The sequence below is a fragment of the Sorex fumeus genome, unplaced genomic scaffold (assembly GCF_029834395.1).
Source record: "Sorex fumeus unplaced genomic scaffold, SorFum_2.1 ptg000131l, whole genome shotgun sequence".
Classification (NCBI taxonomy): Eukaryota; Metazoa; Chordata; class Mammalia; order Eulipotyphla; family Soricidae; genus Sorex; species Sorex fumeus.
The window spans coordinates 23,573,191-23,589,565 of NW_026606188.1; the positions used below are offsets into that span (position 1 = coordinate 23,573,191).

The 16,375-nt window shown below is 53.5% G+C and overlaps 1 protein-coding gene across 1 annotated transcript; it reads right to left on the reverse strand.

Annotated features, from left to right (window-relative positions):
- Positions 1–6,053: 6,053 nt before the first annotated feature.
- On the reverse strand, positions 6,054–9,535 carry TAFA3 (TAFA chemokine like family member 3). The gene is made up of 4 exons (XM_056106549.1): positions 9,421–9,535; positions 8,722–8,871; positions 7,917–8,041; positions 6,054–6,351 (listed from the first exon to the last, which is right to left on the reverse strand). The coding sequence occupies exons 1-4, from the start codon at positions 9,533–9,535 to the stop codon at positions 6,340–6,342; spliced, it is 402 nt and encodes a 133-aa protein (XP_055962524.1). The 3' UTR covers positions 6,054–6,339.
- Between the last annotated feature and the right edge of the window lie 6,840 nt (positions 9,536–16,375).

A 16,375-nucleotide genomic window follows, 5' to 3' on the forward strand; every position in this document is an offset into this window, starting at 1 on the left:
TGTGGCTTCACTCATGCTCGGCCGAGCGTCTGGAAAGAGGCCTGGAGCATGGCGGCTGGTGGGTAGTGGAGGTCGGCTGCCGGGGCTGGGTCCCTTGGGGATGATCTCCTCATCGGCCACCCTCCATAACTCACAGCTGCTTCTCCCAGAAGGGAGCACAAAATGGGGCTCCCATAACCATACCACCGGACTCTGCGCCAGGCTGTTTTCACTTGGGGCACCCTAGATAGAGGGGGCTGGTGAGACACATTATAAGACATTATAAGACACTTTTAACCCATTTTCCATAATGACCACACCATGTTTGATGGGGTTCAGACAGTAGGCAACAAACTTAGAGAGAAATATATATGCTTCTCAGAGAGCCAGGCAAGCTACAGAGTGTCCTGCCCACATGGACAGAGCCTGGCAAGCTCCCCATGGTGTGTTCGATGTGCCAAAAGCAGTAATGATAACAGGTCTCACTCCCCTGACCCTGAAAAAGCCTCCAATCATTGGGAAAGATGAGTTCAGAGAGGTTGGTAAAATATCAGGGCTGGGACGGATAGAGACGTTACTGGTGCCCACTCAAGTAAATCGAAGAACAACGGGATTGCAGTGATACAGTGATCACCCTCAGGCAGAGTCTTCTGCCCCGTGCCTGGCTGCCCTCACCAGGGCCCCTTGAATGGGGGCAGGTTGAGTTTCCCTCCCCACCTCGAACAGAACCTGGCAGCTGAAGACCTCCAGAACCCAGCCACAGCCAGGCTTAAGACCACTCTCCACACGCTCGGATGAGCCTCACACATGAAGGAACCGCCAGAGAAACCCAGGTGTATGGGACCACGGGGCTGAGAACTCCAACCCTGCTTGGATCGGGACTGGGCCTCCTCCATCCAGAAACCCCATCTTCCAGTAGCTAGATAGTTACACCCACCAACTGCCCCCAGTGCCGTGTAATCCCATTAATGGCCAAGATCCAGAGACTATAAAACCAAGCTCCCAGAAGCTTGTCTAGTTCAAGCTTATTGTCTAGTTCTCACTCTCGGAGAACCCTGCAGGCTACCATGAGTATCCTGCCTACACGGCAGAGTCTGGCAAGCTCCCCGTGGCGTATTTGATATGCCAAAACCCAGTAACAATGATGGGTCTCATTCCCCTAACCCTGAAAGAGCCTCCAATGTGGCACTTGCTAAAATCTCAGGGCTAGGACAAATGGAGACGTTACTGATACCTGCTCAAGGAAATCAATGAACAATGGGATGACAGTGAAACAGTAATACACACACACACACACACACACACACACACACACACACACACACACACACATATACCAAGGCAGACAGGGTTTGGCACAATTTTTAGGCCTCGTGAACCATTTATTCTCTTTGCTATGGCTTAGCTTCACAGGACAGCAAGAAAGCAAATCATAGATGATCATAAAGGAGTAGTTAACTTCCAGTAAAACTTTATTTACAAAAACAATCAGTGGGCCAGATTTGGTCCAGGGGGTCTTAATTTGCAGATCCCTGAAAAAAGGTCTAAAATACCCAGAAGTGAGGGTCAGAGACACAGTACAGCAGGTAGGGCTCTTGCTTTGCACAGGGCCAACCCAGATTCGGTCCTCAGCACCCAACATGGTCCCCTGAGCCCACCATAAGTGGCCCCTCAGCACAGAGCCCAAGGTAAACCCTGAGCACCACTGGGTGTGGCCCCAAACAAAACAAAAGAACCCAGGAGCTTGGTGCCCAAGAGGGTGGCTCAAAGGGCTGCTGGCTTTGCAGCTGGAGGCTGTGGTTCAGTCCCTGGCACAGCCTGACTCCCCAAACAAGCCTGGAACAGCCCCCATCCACCCCAGCACCAATGGTGTGACTCCAAAACAAAACAAAATAACCCAGAAGCCATCAAAACTGGTTTCCTTTTAGTCTCTTCTATGAAAGAACCAAACTCAGTCATTTTGCATGGGGCACAGTTTTGCCCAGACTCTTGGGTGCTGCTTTGGCGTTCTCAGCTCCCCTTGGGGCCTTACTTCCTCTTCCGTGTATGTGTCTCCCTTTCTTCACTCTTCCTCTGACTCACAGTGCTGAACTCTTCTAGGGTGAGACTCGTCACACTCATCCTTGATAAAATCCTGCTTTCCAGCCTGCTATCTGCACTGGGCTAAAGAGGCGTTTCTCTTGTGCAATAGATTAAAGCAGCATTTTTTTTTCTTTTTGGGCCACACCCGGCAATGTTCAGGGGTCACTCCTGGCTCTGCACTCAGGAATTACTCCTAGCAATGTTCGGGGAATCATATGGGATGCTGGGAATCGAACTCAGGTCGGCAGTGTGCCAGGCAAAAGCCCTACCCGCTGTGCTATTGCTCCAGCCCCTAAAGCAGCATTTCTCAGGCCCCAGGATATTCCAAGGAAGGCACAAGCTAAAAGTTACATAAATGGGGGTGGGGGACGCGGGCACGAGATTAGGAAGCTGCCCAGTAGGACAGAAGGGCCATAGGAAGGAAAAAAGGTCAGAAAGGGCCACAGTGAAAGAAGGCCTGAGAAAAATGGGTCTAGACCGTAACTTCTGCAATTCCAGGGGTCACATGACTGAATATGGGCGTCACACACACATACACACATACACACACACACACAAAATTAGCAACAATAAAAGTTTTCTGAACATACAACCACCAAAAAAATCAATTCAAAATCATTGTGTACCTGAGATGGTTCTAGCCCTGCTCAATCATGTCCCCTTTCTCAGGCGGAAAGGGGTGGCCAGTGGAAAAAGCTGAAAAAGCTGCTCAGAGGGCCAGAGGGACAGCAGGGAGGGCATTTGCCCTGCACACGGCCGGACCAGGATCAATCCCTGGCTTCCCATCTGGTCTCCTGAGTGCAGAACCAGGAGTAACCCCTGAGCATCGCAGGTGTGGCAAAAAGACAAAAATGAGAAGGAGGAGAAGGAGGAGGAGGAGGAGGAGGAGGAGGAGGAGGAGGAGGAGGAGGAGGAGGACACTTCTCTGAATCACTAGTTAGGACATGCCACCAATTTACTGTGTGACTTTGGGCAAATTACCTGACCTCTCCCAGCCCTCCCATCAGCTGTCAGTGAGGGAGCTGGCCGATGGAGTTCCAAATTCCCTTCCAGCTCAAAGCTGGGGCTTTTGAAAGCTGCACCCGCACTCTAGGCATTTTCTGAGGCATCAACGAGGATGTCACTCACAGACCTTGGAGCTTTTTACTAAGGTGGAACGGTGGTGGGATCGGTGATGAAATATTGAATGTAATCAATTATTGTGAACAACTTTATGAAAATTAAATTGAAAAAAAATTTTTTAAAAAGGAGCTTTCCATGGGCAGGAGGCCACGGAAACTAACTTTGTGGTCTCTTGAGGCTGAAGCCTCCCAAGACTTTCTAGCTGAAGCTAACCCAGCCTATCCTGCAGCCGTAAGGAGGAAAGGAGCACCCCAAGCCCAGCATCGCTGCTCCCCAGGAAAATTAACTGGCATTCCCAAACTGCCACTGAAATAGCTACAGGGTGCACATAAACACTAACATCACTGAAAACAAACTGCTAGGGCGCTTTGATGAGAGGCTGATCTCAGGGTCTCCCTACTGGGGATACCCCTCAGAGACCACCAAATAAATATGCAAATAGGGCAGGAGGAAGTGGGGGCTGTGGGGGAGTGAAATGAATGAGCTGGGCAGGGACTGAGCAGCAGTGCGATGCTTGCTCACATGTGTGAGCCCTGAGGACAATCCCTGACAAACACACAATAAATAAACACAAATGAGGGGCTGAAGACGGTGGGCACCTGCCTTACACACAGCCTATCTGAGTTCTGTCCTTGGCATCCCATATGGTTCCCTGAGTTTGCCTGAAGTCATGCCTGAGCAACAGTCAGTAGTAAACCCTTATCATAAGCAGGTGTGGCCAAGAAAGAAAGAGAGAGAGAGAGAAAGGAAGAAAGGAAGGAAGGGAGGGAGGGAGGGAGGGAGGGAGGGAGGGAGGGAGGGAGGGAGGAATTAGCACATTCCAGCATATACCAAAGGAAAGCTGTCTTTTCTATCAGCAAGGCTGAGGAAGAAGGAGGCAGTCTGGATTTTGGCTGAGTCAGAAGCTGATGGGTGAGTGGACTTGTGGGTATAGAAACCGCCCCCCACCAGGATTCTGTGCAGGCTGGAAAGAGAGCTGAGAAGCCCACTGCCAGTCTCCCCAGTGCTTACTGCTGGACTCGGCTAATGCTGCTGCATTGGAGCCTAAATAATTCACTCACCAATCTCCCAAGATGCATTAGAAGAAAAACAAAACCCAGCTCTGCTTCGTGTTCAGGTTCCCCGGCACAGAAGGCAGGCAGGAGGGGGTGTTGTGGGCTCTGCCTTCAGAGATCCTGCGGTGGCCTGTGGCCACATCCCCAAAGGCGTGAGGCCTGTCCTTCTGCCCCCTCCAAGCTAAAGATGACCTTCACATTTTCCAAACAAAATGAAACAATACAAACCAATAACAAAGATTGCCACAGACTCTTTAGAGGCCAATGAAGTCTGAAACCATTATCTGGTCCTCTTCCAAAAAAGGTCTGCCAACCCTTTGACCTCATGACCCCACCTGAGAAGAGATTTGAAGTGGTCAGATTTGTGATATTTACAGTATCATGGGAAGCTGGCATGATAATTTGTTCCATTATCAGAGGCAAAAACTAAATCTCACCTCCAGAGCAGTATGGACAGTCTTGGTTTTAGGGTTTGGGAAAGAAGGGAGATGAGGGAGGGACAGACCTTCAGCTTCAACCCATCTTCTCCAGGATCATAATTTAGCATTGTCCACTCTGGGCTGGCCCTCCCTGTGAACCCTGACCATACACACACACACACACACACACACACACACACACACACCTGCAGTCCACTCTGGGCTGGCCCTCCCTGTGAACCCTGACCATACACACACACACACACACACACACACACACACACACACACACACCTGCAGTCCACTCTGGGCTGGCCCTCCCTGTTAACCCTGACCATACACACACACACACACACACACACACACACCCTGCAGTCCTGTCTGCCCAGCTAACCTCCCTGTGAACCCTGACCCTCCCCCCGCACACACACACACACACACACCTGCAGTCCTGTCTGCCCAGCTAACCTCACTGGAAGTGATTCCAGCAGCTCCCAGCAGTCCCTGAGGCTCTCATGCTTGTGCTAATGAGATATCTAAGTAAGTAGCTTGTCACTGAGGCCCCATGTCCCAGAAGACTCCTTAACCACTGAGGGTGCCAGCCTGACCATACGAGCCCCAGAGGTTCCAGCCAGCCCCCAAGGGGCCCTTCTCCTGATGAGTCTTGAAAGGGAGAGAACTGTGGCCAGTTGGAGACCACACTCAGGCCTCGTCTGGGAGCCGGAGACCCTGTGAGCTACACCCTGAGGGAAGAGCTGGGTGTTAAGAAGCAGGTCTCAGATGCCCAGCTGAGATTTTCAAGTGACCTGTTTGAAAGCCAGGTGAGACAGGAGAATAGAGACCCTCTATCTGGGACCCGCCTATGGAGACAGAACAGGGCCTGCTCTAGCATCGCCTGAGAAAAATGTTGCTGCTGTCCAGCCAGTAAAAACTCAAGAGAGCTAAAACACTAAAGGCTCCGCATGGATGACAGCAATCGCATCAAGTCAGAAAAAGAGGGAGGCCACACAGTGAAATTTTGGGCAAATAACTTCAGTTCTCTAGGGTTCAAGCTTCCTTGACTTCCTCAACTAAAACAAGCAAGCAAGGAAGTCCCCAAGGTGCCTGTACTGAGATTCAGTTAAGGTGCCATCAATCCTGTCCCCAGTGAACCACCCAAACCAGGTCTTGAATCTGCTGAAGCTTTCCTGGGAAATGGCTTCATCACAGCTTTCCTTCTCCAAGCTAATCCAGTCCCATCCAAGCAAGAGACAGAGGCATAGGGAAGAGTTTCTCCACAATGTGGTAGCTGGGAATTCTGACTGCTGTGAGGATGTGTCTTGTGTCTTCTGAAGAGCTGCAGGAGTCTCGTTCCCATTCCTTCACTATGCCCACTGCATGTGGCTAGGAGGGACCATCCAGTACCACATGTGTCAAGTCAATGATTCAAATAATCTTTCATCCACTTTCTGACTTGACTGGACATTCCTCAAGGACAAACTGGGTCTTGACCTTCTCTGTCCCCAGGAAGAGCCCAGACCAGGAGATATGAAGCTGGAGACGGTGTGGATCAAATGCAGAATGGAAATGTCCCTGGGCAGACTTGAGCTCTATTGGGCTGTGGGTGGGGAGTGTCCCAGAGGTGAATCTCCAAATTTACTGCCTGATAATTGGGTCCATTTCTCAGTCCATAGTCAATTAAGCTATCGTGTGACCTGGAGAGTAACAGGGAGGATTACAGGACAATATAACTAGCCCATCCTACTGGGCCGGGAGGCAGGTCCAGCCCCTCTCACCCCCTCCAGCAGCGCAGACTGGGAAAGCAGGGCCAGGCCAGGCTCGGTCAAAGTTGGCTTCCGTGTGCTGTTCACAACACAAGTACCAGCCACAAACCAGACCCATGCAACAGTGGGTCACAGGCTTGCTGGTGGGTCTCTCATCGCCTTAAATATACTTGAAATGGCCAAGCCCCAGGCCTGCAAGCTGACAGGAAGCATGTTTACAACATGCACTATCTCACCGTACCCCTCCATTCTGTGCTCTATGGAAACACTGCTTTCCTCCAAGCCTTGGAGGCCTCACTTCTTCCCTTTTGGGGGTAGGGAAGTGGGAAGGGGTATGTGGGGCATTCCTGGTGGTGACTAGGAATTACTCCTGGCTCTGTGCTCAGGAGTCACTCCTGGTGGTGCTTGGTGGAACTTGTGGTGCCTAGGAGTGAACTGGGGTCCACCAAGTGCCAGGCAAGCACCTACACCTGTACTGTTACTCTGGCCTCTCTTATTCTTTCTTTGGTTGTTTTTGTTGTTTTTGGGAGAAGGGAGGCCACTCCTGGCAGTGCTCAGGGATTACTCCTGGCTCTGCATGTAGGCTTCACTCATCACAGTGCTCGGGGGACCATATGTGGTATGAGGTTGTGCCAGGCAAGCACCTTGCCTGCAGTACTATCTCTCCAGCCTCCTCTCTTATTTTTTTTGAGAGGTATTTGCTTGTTTGCAGTGGGGGTGGAGGGCAGGCAAGGGAGGGCCAGCACTCTGGCCTGGCCCAGTGTCACTCATCTGTCCCATGCAACGACAGAGTAGTGCCACTGATTCACCATGACACAATGGCATCACTGAAGAGCTTGATAAAATTTTCATTACCCCTTGTTCTGTGAAGCGGGCAGCAAACCATGAAAACAACCATCCTCTTGAGGGTTATCAGAGCATGGCAGTTTGACAGAAAGGCAGCTAGGAGCTGAGGGAGTTAATGATTGGGAGGTGGGGCACTGTGATGGGTTGGTAGGCAAAGCCACTATAGGAATGATCCCCTACAGAATTATCTAGATCATTTCCTCAAGTCTCCTCTTTGTTCTTATAGACTTGACACTGTCTGGGAGGCAAAGTGGCTCAAGGCAAAGAGAAAGCCAAAGCCTTTGGCACACAGAGACTCACTCTGAAAGACACAGGACTGGGACTGGAGCCATAGCACAGCAGGAAGGGTGTTTGCCTTGCACATAGTTGAGCCGGGTTCAATCCCTGGCATCCCAAATGGTCCCCTAAGCATCGCAGGAGTGATTCCTGAGTGCTCAGCCAGGAGTATCCCCTGAGTACTGCTGGGTATGACCCGAAAAGCCAAAAAAAAAAAAAAAAGACATGCAGGACTTCAGGGGCAAAGGCCCTAGCTCTGGAGCCAGAGTCAGGAAAAATCCTGGGGAGCACCCAAGGCTGTGCCCATTGGGATGTCACCCTGGGCAGGGGCAGGCAGGGCAGGGAGAGAGGGATGGAGAGGGCTTCCGCGCTACCTTGGTGGTTTTGACCTTGTGGCCACTGCTGCAGCTCCATCCTGAGAGGTCTGGGAGCACTCTGCACTCCTCCCCCTGCAGACAGGGCTCCATCTGACACCACCACCTCTGCGCGACGATGGAGGCTGTGGGAGCAGAGGCAACAGGGACCGCTTGGCGGCGTGTCGTCATAAGGTGGGTAGAAAGGCGAGCACAGACTCACTACATCCCCTCAGATGTAGTCCCCAGGCTGCAACCCTACTAATCTCAGCACCCCATCCCTACCAAATCCAGCACAGCTCTAGAAAAGCTGTCCCCAAGGGAAGTCACCTGTCACCAGCAGAGGAGACAGTGTTCAACATGCCCCCGGGGCCACATGAGCACATGTGCACACCCCACAGGGCTCCCTGGAACAGAGGGCACAGAGGGCCAGGTGGGAGCGCAGCTTCCTGAGCAGGCGAAAATGAGCAGGGGCCACCGGGCCTTGGAAATGGAGACCTGTGTGCCCACAAAAAGAGGGGACAGATGATTTGAGAATGAGAATAGGGCCTGTGGGGGGGGGCTTGGTGAGGAGGTGGGGGGAGGGGGGGACAGGCCTGAGGGTCAGGCCAACGGATTGTAGACAGGAGGACAAGGGCCTGAGGGTAGCAGGAGGCTCCTGATCTAAGGGAGAGGGTGACACGTTTGCCCTCTCTCCTCACCCCACCCAAGGTCAGCCCAGCATTTGAAACTCCGGGCCTGAGAGTCCTGCAGTGGGTGTGAAATTGTATCCCCAGCAGATGGCAGGGCCCAGCCAGACCCTTCTATCTATCCATCAGACACTCACCATCCACACAGGACGGCCTTGCCCGCGTGGTGCCGGCTACCTGGCCGGGAAAGCAGGAGCACTTGACCGTCTGCGAGCGCTCCTCGATGCGGTTCCGGTTACAGCAGCGGTGTGCAGTGACCACCTCACACGCGCCCTGCTGGCCAAGGACTGAGGAAACACAGTAAAGATGCCCCCTACCCCCCACCCTTCCTCTCTCAGGCCCTGCGGCCAGCCTGGAGGAGGGAGGGAGGAGATTCCCAATAGGGGGGAGGGTGGGGGGAGTCTCTCTGCCCCTACTTGGGGTTCGGTCTTCCCTTCTTTCCCCTCAGGGCAGAGCCTGGCCTCTGAGCAGACGGCAGGTGCGGACCCACACCGCCTGAACCCCAGGAATTACAGCACACGGGACAACCATCTGCTTACATGGCCTTTAGCCTTCCCAGAAGGAAAAACTCTGGTCAGGCCAGGAGGTGAGACTTAAACCCCTTCGCAGGCCTCCCTCCAAACCACTGTCCAGCAGGACCCAAAGGTGACCCACCCACACCTTCTCTGGCCGGGGTAGCAGAGAGGGGACAGGATCAGGACCCCGAGGACCTGTAGGTTTCACCCCGCCTAGGAGAGCACCAGGACCTGGGTGGGTCTTGGTGGGGACAGGGGATTGTTCTGCTCTCCAAGTAGCCTGGGAAATCCACCCCTGCAGGGCCCAGCATATCCCCAAACCTGCAACAGTTGGAGACTGTGTGGAAGCCGAGGCCAGCAGTGGCCACAGATAGGCCAGGCCCAGCACCCACAGCCAGACACCTGTGCTCCGGTCCCACGTGGCCTTCTTGCGCATCCTGCAGAGACAGTTGCTTACACACACACAGGAATTCACTGCACCCCACCCTGGGACCTAGCCTCAGTGCTCAGAGCCACGGGCTCCTGAAGGTACTGAGGAGGGAAAGATGCACACCTGGGCCCCAGGCAGCTCTCCGCCTGGCCCTCGAAAGGGGTGAGTGCAAGAGCAGACAATGGGAGCCTGGTAAATCATGGAAAGTTTCTTGATGGAGACAACCTTTCAGAAGGACCTTAAAGGCTGGGCCTGACACGGTCCCCTGGTGGTGGAGAGCTGTGACATGGTACAAACAGTGAGGCATTACTTGTTCTCAGATTTCTGGGGCCCAGGGAGAGAGTTCAAAGGGTCGGGATCCCAGGCTCAGACCCTAGCACTTTCTGGGTCTCCTACTACCAGCTAGAGAAACTCCATGCGGGAAGTAACTCAGCACAGCAAACAGTCCAATTCCACATGAATCTCCTAAAGAGTAGAATTATCAGTACGCATTTTATGGAAAAACAGATACTTTAAAAATCTGGACACTTGGGCTGCTTGCCTTGCACATGGCTGACCCAGGTTTGGTCCTCATCGCCCCATATGTTCCCCTGAGCCACATCAAGACTGATCCCTGAGCACAGAACCACAAGTAAGCCCTGAGCACCACCAGGTGTAGTATGGATACTGTGGCTGTAGAGAAAATACAGTGGGTAAGGGCTTGCCTTGCTGCAGCCAGCCAGGGATCAGTCCCCTTCACCCCATACAGGCCTGCAAAGAGTGATCCATGAATGCAGAGGCAGGAGAGAGCCCAAAGTACAGCCAGGTGTGGCCACAAAGCAAAACAAAGAACCCTGAATGCTTGAGTCCCTTACATGGCTTAGGGGCAAAAAGCGCTTGTCTTCTAAGTATGAGAGCTGCAAGTTTGAATTCTAGGTTCTGCCTCCACAGGCAGAATGAGGTCCCAGCAGCTCTGTGTAGGGTATATGGTACCCCAACAAAGCAGTAGAGTGTGTGATCCCTCATGCACCAAAGCCAGGTGTGTGCAAGTGCTATGACTAAAAGTGTAACCTGGGCCCAGAGAGATAGTATAATCGGTCGGATGTTTGCCTTGCATGAGGCAAACTCAGTTGGATCCCTGACACCCATATGGTCCCCAGAGCCCAACCAGGAGTGATCCATGAGCCAGGAGTAATCCCTGAGCATCACTGGGTGTGACCCAAAAAACAAAAATAAGAAACTGAAATAAATAGAAGTGTGGCAAGCATCATATTTAAGCATGTGTGCATGTGTATGTGTTTGTGTGACTCCTGGTCATTGCAAACACCAACAAACATTACAAAAAGGAAGAGGAGAGTAATGTGAAGGGGAAAGCCTGGAAGCAACCTCGAGAGCCTGCAGGGCAGACTCGGGAAAGTACTGATAAACAGCAGTGTCTAATGGGTACAGTGCTTAGCAGGTACCTGTGAAGGAGAGAGCCTCAGGACTGGGTGAGCAGTGCTCTGCAGGGGGGAAGGAATGCCTGGGGTTGGGAGACCCAGATAGAAGGGACTCTTGGTTTTGTTTTTGTTTTCCTCCCCAGTGCTTTTACTTTGGAGGCTCTGAACCATGGAAAAGTTCTAGTATGTCAAGTAAAACAAAATTTAGGGGGAGAGGGGGGCGTGGAGACTTAGTACAGTGGGTAGGACACTGGCCTTGCACAGGACAGACCCTGGTTCGATCCCTGACACCCCACATGTTGCCCTGAGTATTTCCAGGAGTGATTCCTGAGTGCAGAGACAGGAGTAACCCCTGAGCAATGCCAGGTGGGTTCCCCCAAAAATTAATTTTAAAAGGGAGAAATGAGGGTCAGAGATAGTACTGAGATACAGACGCTTGCCTTGTATGCAGCCTACCGCCGTTCGATATTTAGGACCACATGTGGTCCCCCAAGCACTACCAGGTATGGCCCAAGTCTCCTCCTACTCTTCCTTATCTCGACAAAATGAAAGAAGTGAAACTGGGAAGAATCATGTTAAATGTCTTTCCTGAGGTCAGGCTCGTGGTGGCAGGACTCTGCGGCCAGAACCTGCCCTATTCCTGCTTCTGCAGACTCGGCCTCAGCTCTCTTTCTCTTCTCTTCCTCCTCCTCTTCCTCCTCCTCCTTTTCCTCCTCCACTGCTTCCTCCTCCTCCTCTTTCTCTCCTCCTCCTCCTTCTCCCTTTCTGTTGTTTTTCTGGGCCACACCCAGCACTTCTCAGGGCTTTCTCCTGGCTTTGTGCTCAGGGCCCGTTCCTAGCAGAGTTCAGGGGAACTTATGGGGTGGAGGGATCAAACAGTGCCTTGCCCCCAACTATCTCTTCTGCTCTCACTGCAATCCTTGACAGCAGCAGCTTCCTAAGTCCAATGATGACAGCAGACACAAAGGGAAGGAGAGTCTGGGGCACAGGGACACAGAGCAGCCACAAACTGCCTGGCCCAGCAGGGGCTGTGGGCTCAGAGGGGGGCCTGGATCACCCTGGAGTTGCATGGCTGGGACCTGGGGACCCCACTGGCTGCAACACCAGACAGCAAACCCACTGCTCCTTGGAGACAGTGCTTGGATTCTCACACACGCCCGCCTCCCCTTGCTCACGCCCCTCACTTACCTTTCAGGGGGTCTTTCCTCTTCTGCCTACTCATCCGCTGGCCTCAGATGCCCTCTACCTGATGAGTAGGAAAGATTCAGTCTAGGGGGAGCAGAAAGGGGGTGCTGTAAGGGGCAGAGGGAGTCAACAGCCCACAAAGGGTGGAAGGCAGAGGGCAGGGGATGTGCTGGACCTCAGATGCCAGCCCCGGGACTGTACCCAGCAGTCAGGCAGAACCAGCTCTCTTCTGCCCGGGAGATTCCAGGACTGCTTGCAGCCTGGGGGCTCTCTGCCCAGGAGCACAGCGGGGCTAATGGCAAGCACCAAGACTGCTGTCTGTTGGCCTCCCTCTGAAGGAGCGGAAGCCAGGGAAGGCTCCTGGGCGGGATCTGCCAAACTGCTGGGGAAAGAAGCTCCCAAGGGCCTGAATTCTCCACACCTCCACCTCCCACCCACATTGCACCTGCTTCCCGGGCTCGCGAGGGGTGGGTACAGCTCTGCGCTGACCCCGTGTCTGCTCCAGAAGTCAGCAGGCCTGCCAGGTCTCCCGTCTGAGAAACCACAGCCCTGATAGTGCCCACTCCTCCCTAAGGCTCCACACCCACGGGAGGGACCTAGGCAGGGAGAATGGGTCCAAGAAGGAGCCCCTGGCACAAAAGCAAGAGAGCTATGGGGGCCAGGGGAAGTGTGGTGCTGATGCAGGGATGGATGTGCTCCGGAAGTGGGCACACTCATGACTGTGCATGCTCCCCTGGTTGTGTGCACTCCCCCAGGGGCTATGCCCCCAATTGTGTGTCTTCCCGAGTGTGTGTGTTCCCCAGGTGTGTGTGCTCCCAGGTGTGTGTGCTCCCAAGGTGTGTGTATTGTCAGGGGTGTGTGTTCCCTGGGTGTACGTGCTCCCCAGGTTTGTGCTCCCTGGGGTGTGTGTGCTCCCTGGGGGTGGTGTGCTCCCTGGGGTATGCATACTCCTGGGGGGATGCTCCCTGGGGGAGTGTGTGCTGGGGGGTGTGTGCTCCCTGGGGTGTGTGCTCCCTGGGGTGTGTGCTCCCTGGGAAGTACACTCCCTGGGGGTGGATGCTCCTGGAGTATCTGTGCTCCGGGGTCTGTATCCTCCCTGGGGTGCATATACTCTCTGGGATATGTGTGATTCCGTGTGTGTACTCCCTGAACAGAGCTTCCCAGCCTCCTCGAGCCTCTTTCCCCTTTATCGAGAGGAGTTATCCTCTTTCTGTAACCCACCAGGAACCTTCATTCTAGTCATGTCTGCTTGTGGGGGGACCCAACCCCATTTCTCTCAGAACAGCCATGCCTCCCCACCCAACTCTCCCATTTCTCCTTTCTGTAACCCCACCCCCCACCGCATTCAAACATACCTGGTGGTGAACAGCTGGGCTGGGCTGCGCGTCGGCATTCTAGTCCTTCCTTAGAGCTGGAGAAAGACGGTCCAACACTTTGTTCTCGAACTTCCTCCCTCATTTTTCCAGACTTTTCTCCCTTCCAGATTATTGGGGTCTAAAGCCAGGTTAGCAATCTGCCCACCACCTGAGTGTGAGTGCGTGAGTGTGTATGTGTGTGTGTGGTGGACAAGGGGTCCCTCCCTTCTTTCTCCACTCCCGAACGGCTCCCGCCCACTCCTGCGAGATCTGGGACCAAGCACCCAGCACCTGCCAGCCCCGTGGCGATGCCCTGCGGTCCCACCCGCCGGCTGACCTGCATCCTCCCCGCGGTCCTCCCAGTCTCTGCTCCTGGGAGCAGCCCGGAGAGACGCGGTTTAGGCGGGAGCTGCCGGTGCAGCGCAGCCCGGTTCGGAGCTGTGTTCCCTTCCCCGGGGGGCTGCGGCTCGGAAGCCCGGGACTGTGGTCCAGCCCGTATCGCTGGCACGCGCACACAGTTCTCGGCTCGGGCGCGCTCCGAGCCCGCCTGGCAGAGCCCAGCCAGGTTCCCTGGGAGGCTCGCAGGCGAGTGGGGAGCGCGCAGCAGCTCGGTACCGGGTGGGAGGCGCAGCGGCCCCTGGCGGCCACGAAGGGGGAGCTCGAATTTTTGGTCTGGGGGTGCGGAAGGAGGCTGAAGGTGAGAAGCCTGACCAGGCAGTCAGGGGGGCTTAAGGATTCTAGAACACTGCTGTCAAATTCAGTAGCTGCGAGCCGTAAGCAGTTAGTTACGTTCAGAATGAAAATGAAGGACTTGAGGGGTAGCACAGCGGGAGCGTGCATTGCAAAGAGCCGATCAGGGTTCCATCCTGGCACCAAGAATGGTCCCCCAAGCCCAACCAGAAGTGCTCCCTGAACGCAGAGCCAGAGATAAACCCTGATCACCGCCGGGTGTGATCCTAAAACCAAGACGGAATAAAATAAAATCTCAGAGCAATAGTACCAGCGGGTAGCGTGCTTGCCTTGCATACAACCAACCTGGGTTCAATTCCCAGCATCCCATATGGTTCCCCTGAGCACCACCAAAAGTAAATCCTGAGTGTAGAACCATGAGTAAACCTCTGAGCATCACCCGATGAGGCCCAAACTCACTCTCTCTCTCTCTCTCTCTCTCTCTCTCTCTCTCTCTCTCTCTCTCTCTCTCTCTCTCCTCCCCCCCCCCTCAGGGCCAGAGAAATAGTACAACGGTTAGGGTGCCTGTCTTGCACGCAGCCATCCTGTTAGATCTCTAGGATTCCACCCGGTTCCCCGAGCCCACCAGGAGTGATTCCTAAGTGCAGATCTATGAGTAGCTCCTGAGCACAGCTAGGTATGGGCACCCCTCAAAAGAAAATGTCCAACCCACCACTCCTCAAATCTTGTTTCTCCTTCACTCATCACATTTCAAGAGCTGAGTAGCTATGTACAATGACAGGTTTCTCGAGGGGGCAGAAAAAATGGAGACCATTCCCATCATTACACAAAACTCATTTTCACTGGGCATCTCCAGATAGCAATGTATAGCGGTTAGCCATTTGCGGTCACAGGGGAGAGGCTGGAGAGAGGGTTCAGGGGATAAACCCCTGCAGGAACCCTGGGCTTCATGCCAACACTGCATGGTCCCAGAGCACCACTTTGGAGCACCCCCACCCCCCCCCACACACACAGCAATCCCAGAGAGTCAGGCTGCGCTCACCATGGGGTGGGGGGATTTAGGCACATAGCTGGGGAATAGAGTACTTGCCTCGCATGTGTGAAGCACTATTTGATCCCTGTACTGTCAGAAAAAATAAAATTGAGGCAGGGGGAGAAAATAGTCTCTGCACAAGAACCCTGCCCAGGTATAGGAGAGAGACCAAGCTCCTGGGAGAGCTGCCAGAACTGGTAATGATTCTGAATGGATGATGGATGTGAGCCAGACTTGGAACCAAACCCGGTGTTTTCATCATACAAGTCTTATTTTTTAAAGGGTTTTGGGCCACACCCTGCGATGCTCAGGAGTTACTCCTGAACCTGCACTCAGGAATTACTCCTGGCAAGCTTGGGAGAACATGTGGGATGCCAGGAATTGAACCCCGGTCAGCCATGTGCAAGGCAAGTGCCCTTCCCGTTATTCTCTCTCTCTCTCTCTCTCTCTCTCTCTCTCTCTCTCTCTCTCTCTCTCTCTCTCTCGCCCTTCAGCATACAAACTTCTACTGCAATTTTACTATTCTTTACAGAGCAAGATTTTGGATGTGAGAGATGTGAATTTGTCCTTTAACTAGAGAACTTTGGGGTTGGAGGAATGGGAAAGAAGTAAGGAAGAACAGTCTAGCTCTAATACAGGACAACCCAGACAAGATCAAGGGGTCCCTCATTGGTCAGTCAGTGAGCAGAGAATATATTTGTTCCTCTGGAATAGTCAGCTTCATCCTACCCAGTCCCCTTCATTCACTATGCTCCGGGAGGTGCAGGGCTGATGCCTTCCTCATTGGGCTCTGGGGCAGTCTGAGGGTGAGGGTGTGAAGGTGCCAGGAATAGGAGGTAAGAGATTCCAGGAGAGAAGAGCCTGGATATTTGGGTATAACTGTGGGACTGTACCAGATCCCAGGGGAGCCACTGATGGTGCAGTGAGGGGGCCTCTGGTCACTTGGCTTGTGTGGACCTAGCATCACCCAGGGAGGAGGGCTGCGAAGAGCAGGGGTGAGGGAGCAGGGTGACAGAAGTGGTAAACCAACTGTCCCAGAAACACTGAATAATAAAAATAGCCAGGATTTTTTTTTGTCATTGGCTTGCAAGCTCTCTCTCTCTCTCTCTCTCTCTCTCTCTCTCTCTCTCTCTCTCTCTCTCTCTCTCTCTCTCCCTCCCTCCCT

Excerpts from the sequence above, each read along its gene's own strand:
- TAFA3 (XM_056106549.1), bottom strand. The coding sequence starts at position 9,535 with ATGCGCAAGAAGGCCACGTGGGACCGGAGCACAGGTGTCTGGCTGTGG. Across the intron at positions 8,872-9,420 it reads ACAGTCTCCAACTGTTGCAG|TCCTTGGCCAGCAGGGCGCG; the intron begins GTTTGGGGATAT and ends GTGTTTCCTCAG. Across the intron at positions 8,042-8,721 it reads AAGGCCGTCCTGTGTGGATG|CCTCCATCGTCGCGCAGAGG; the intron begins GTGAGTGTCTGA and ends CTGCTCCCACAG.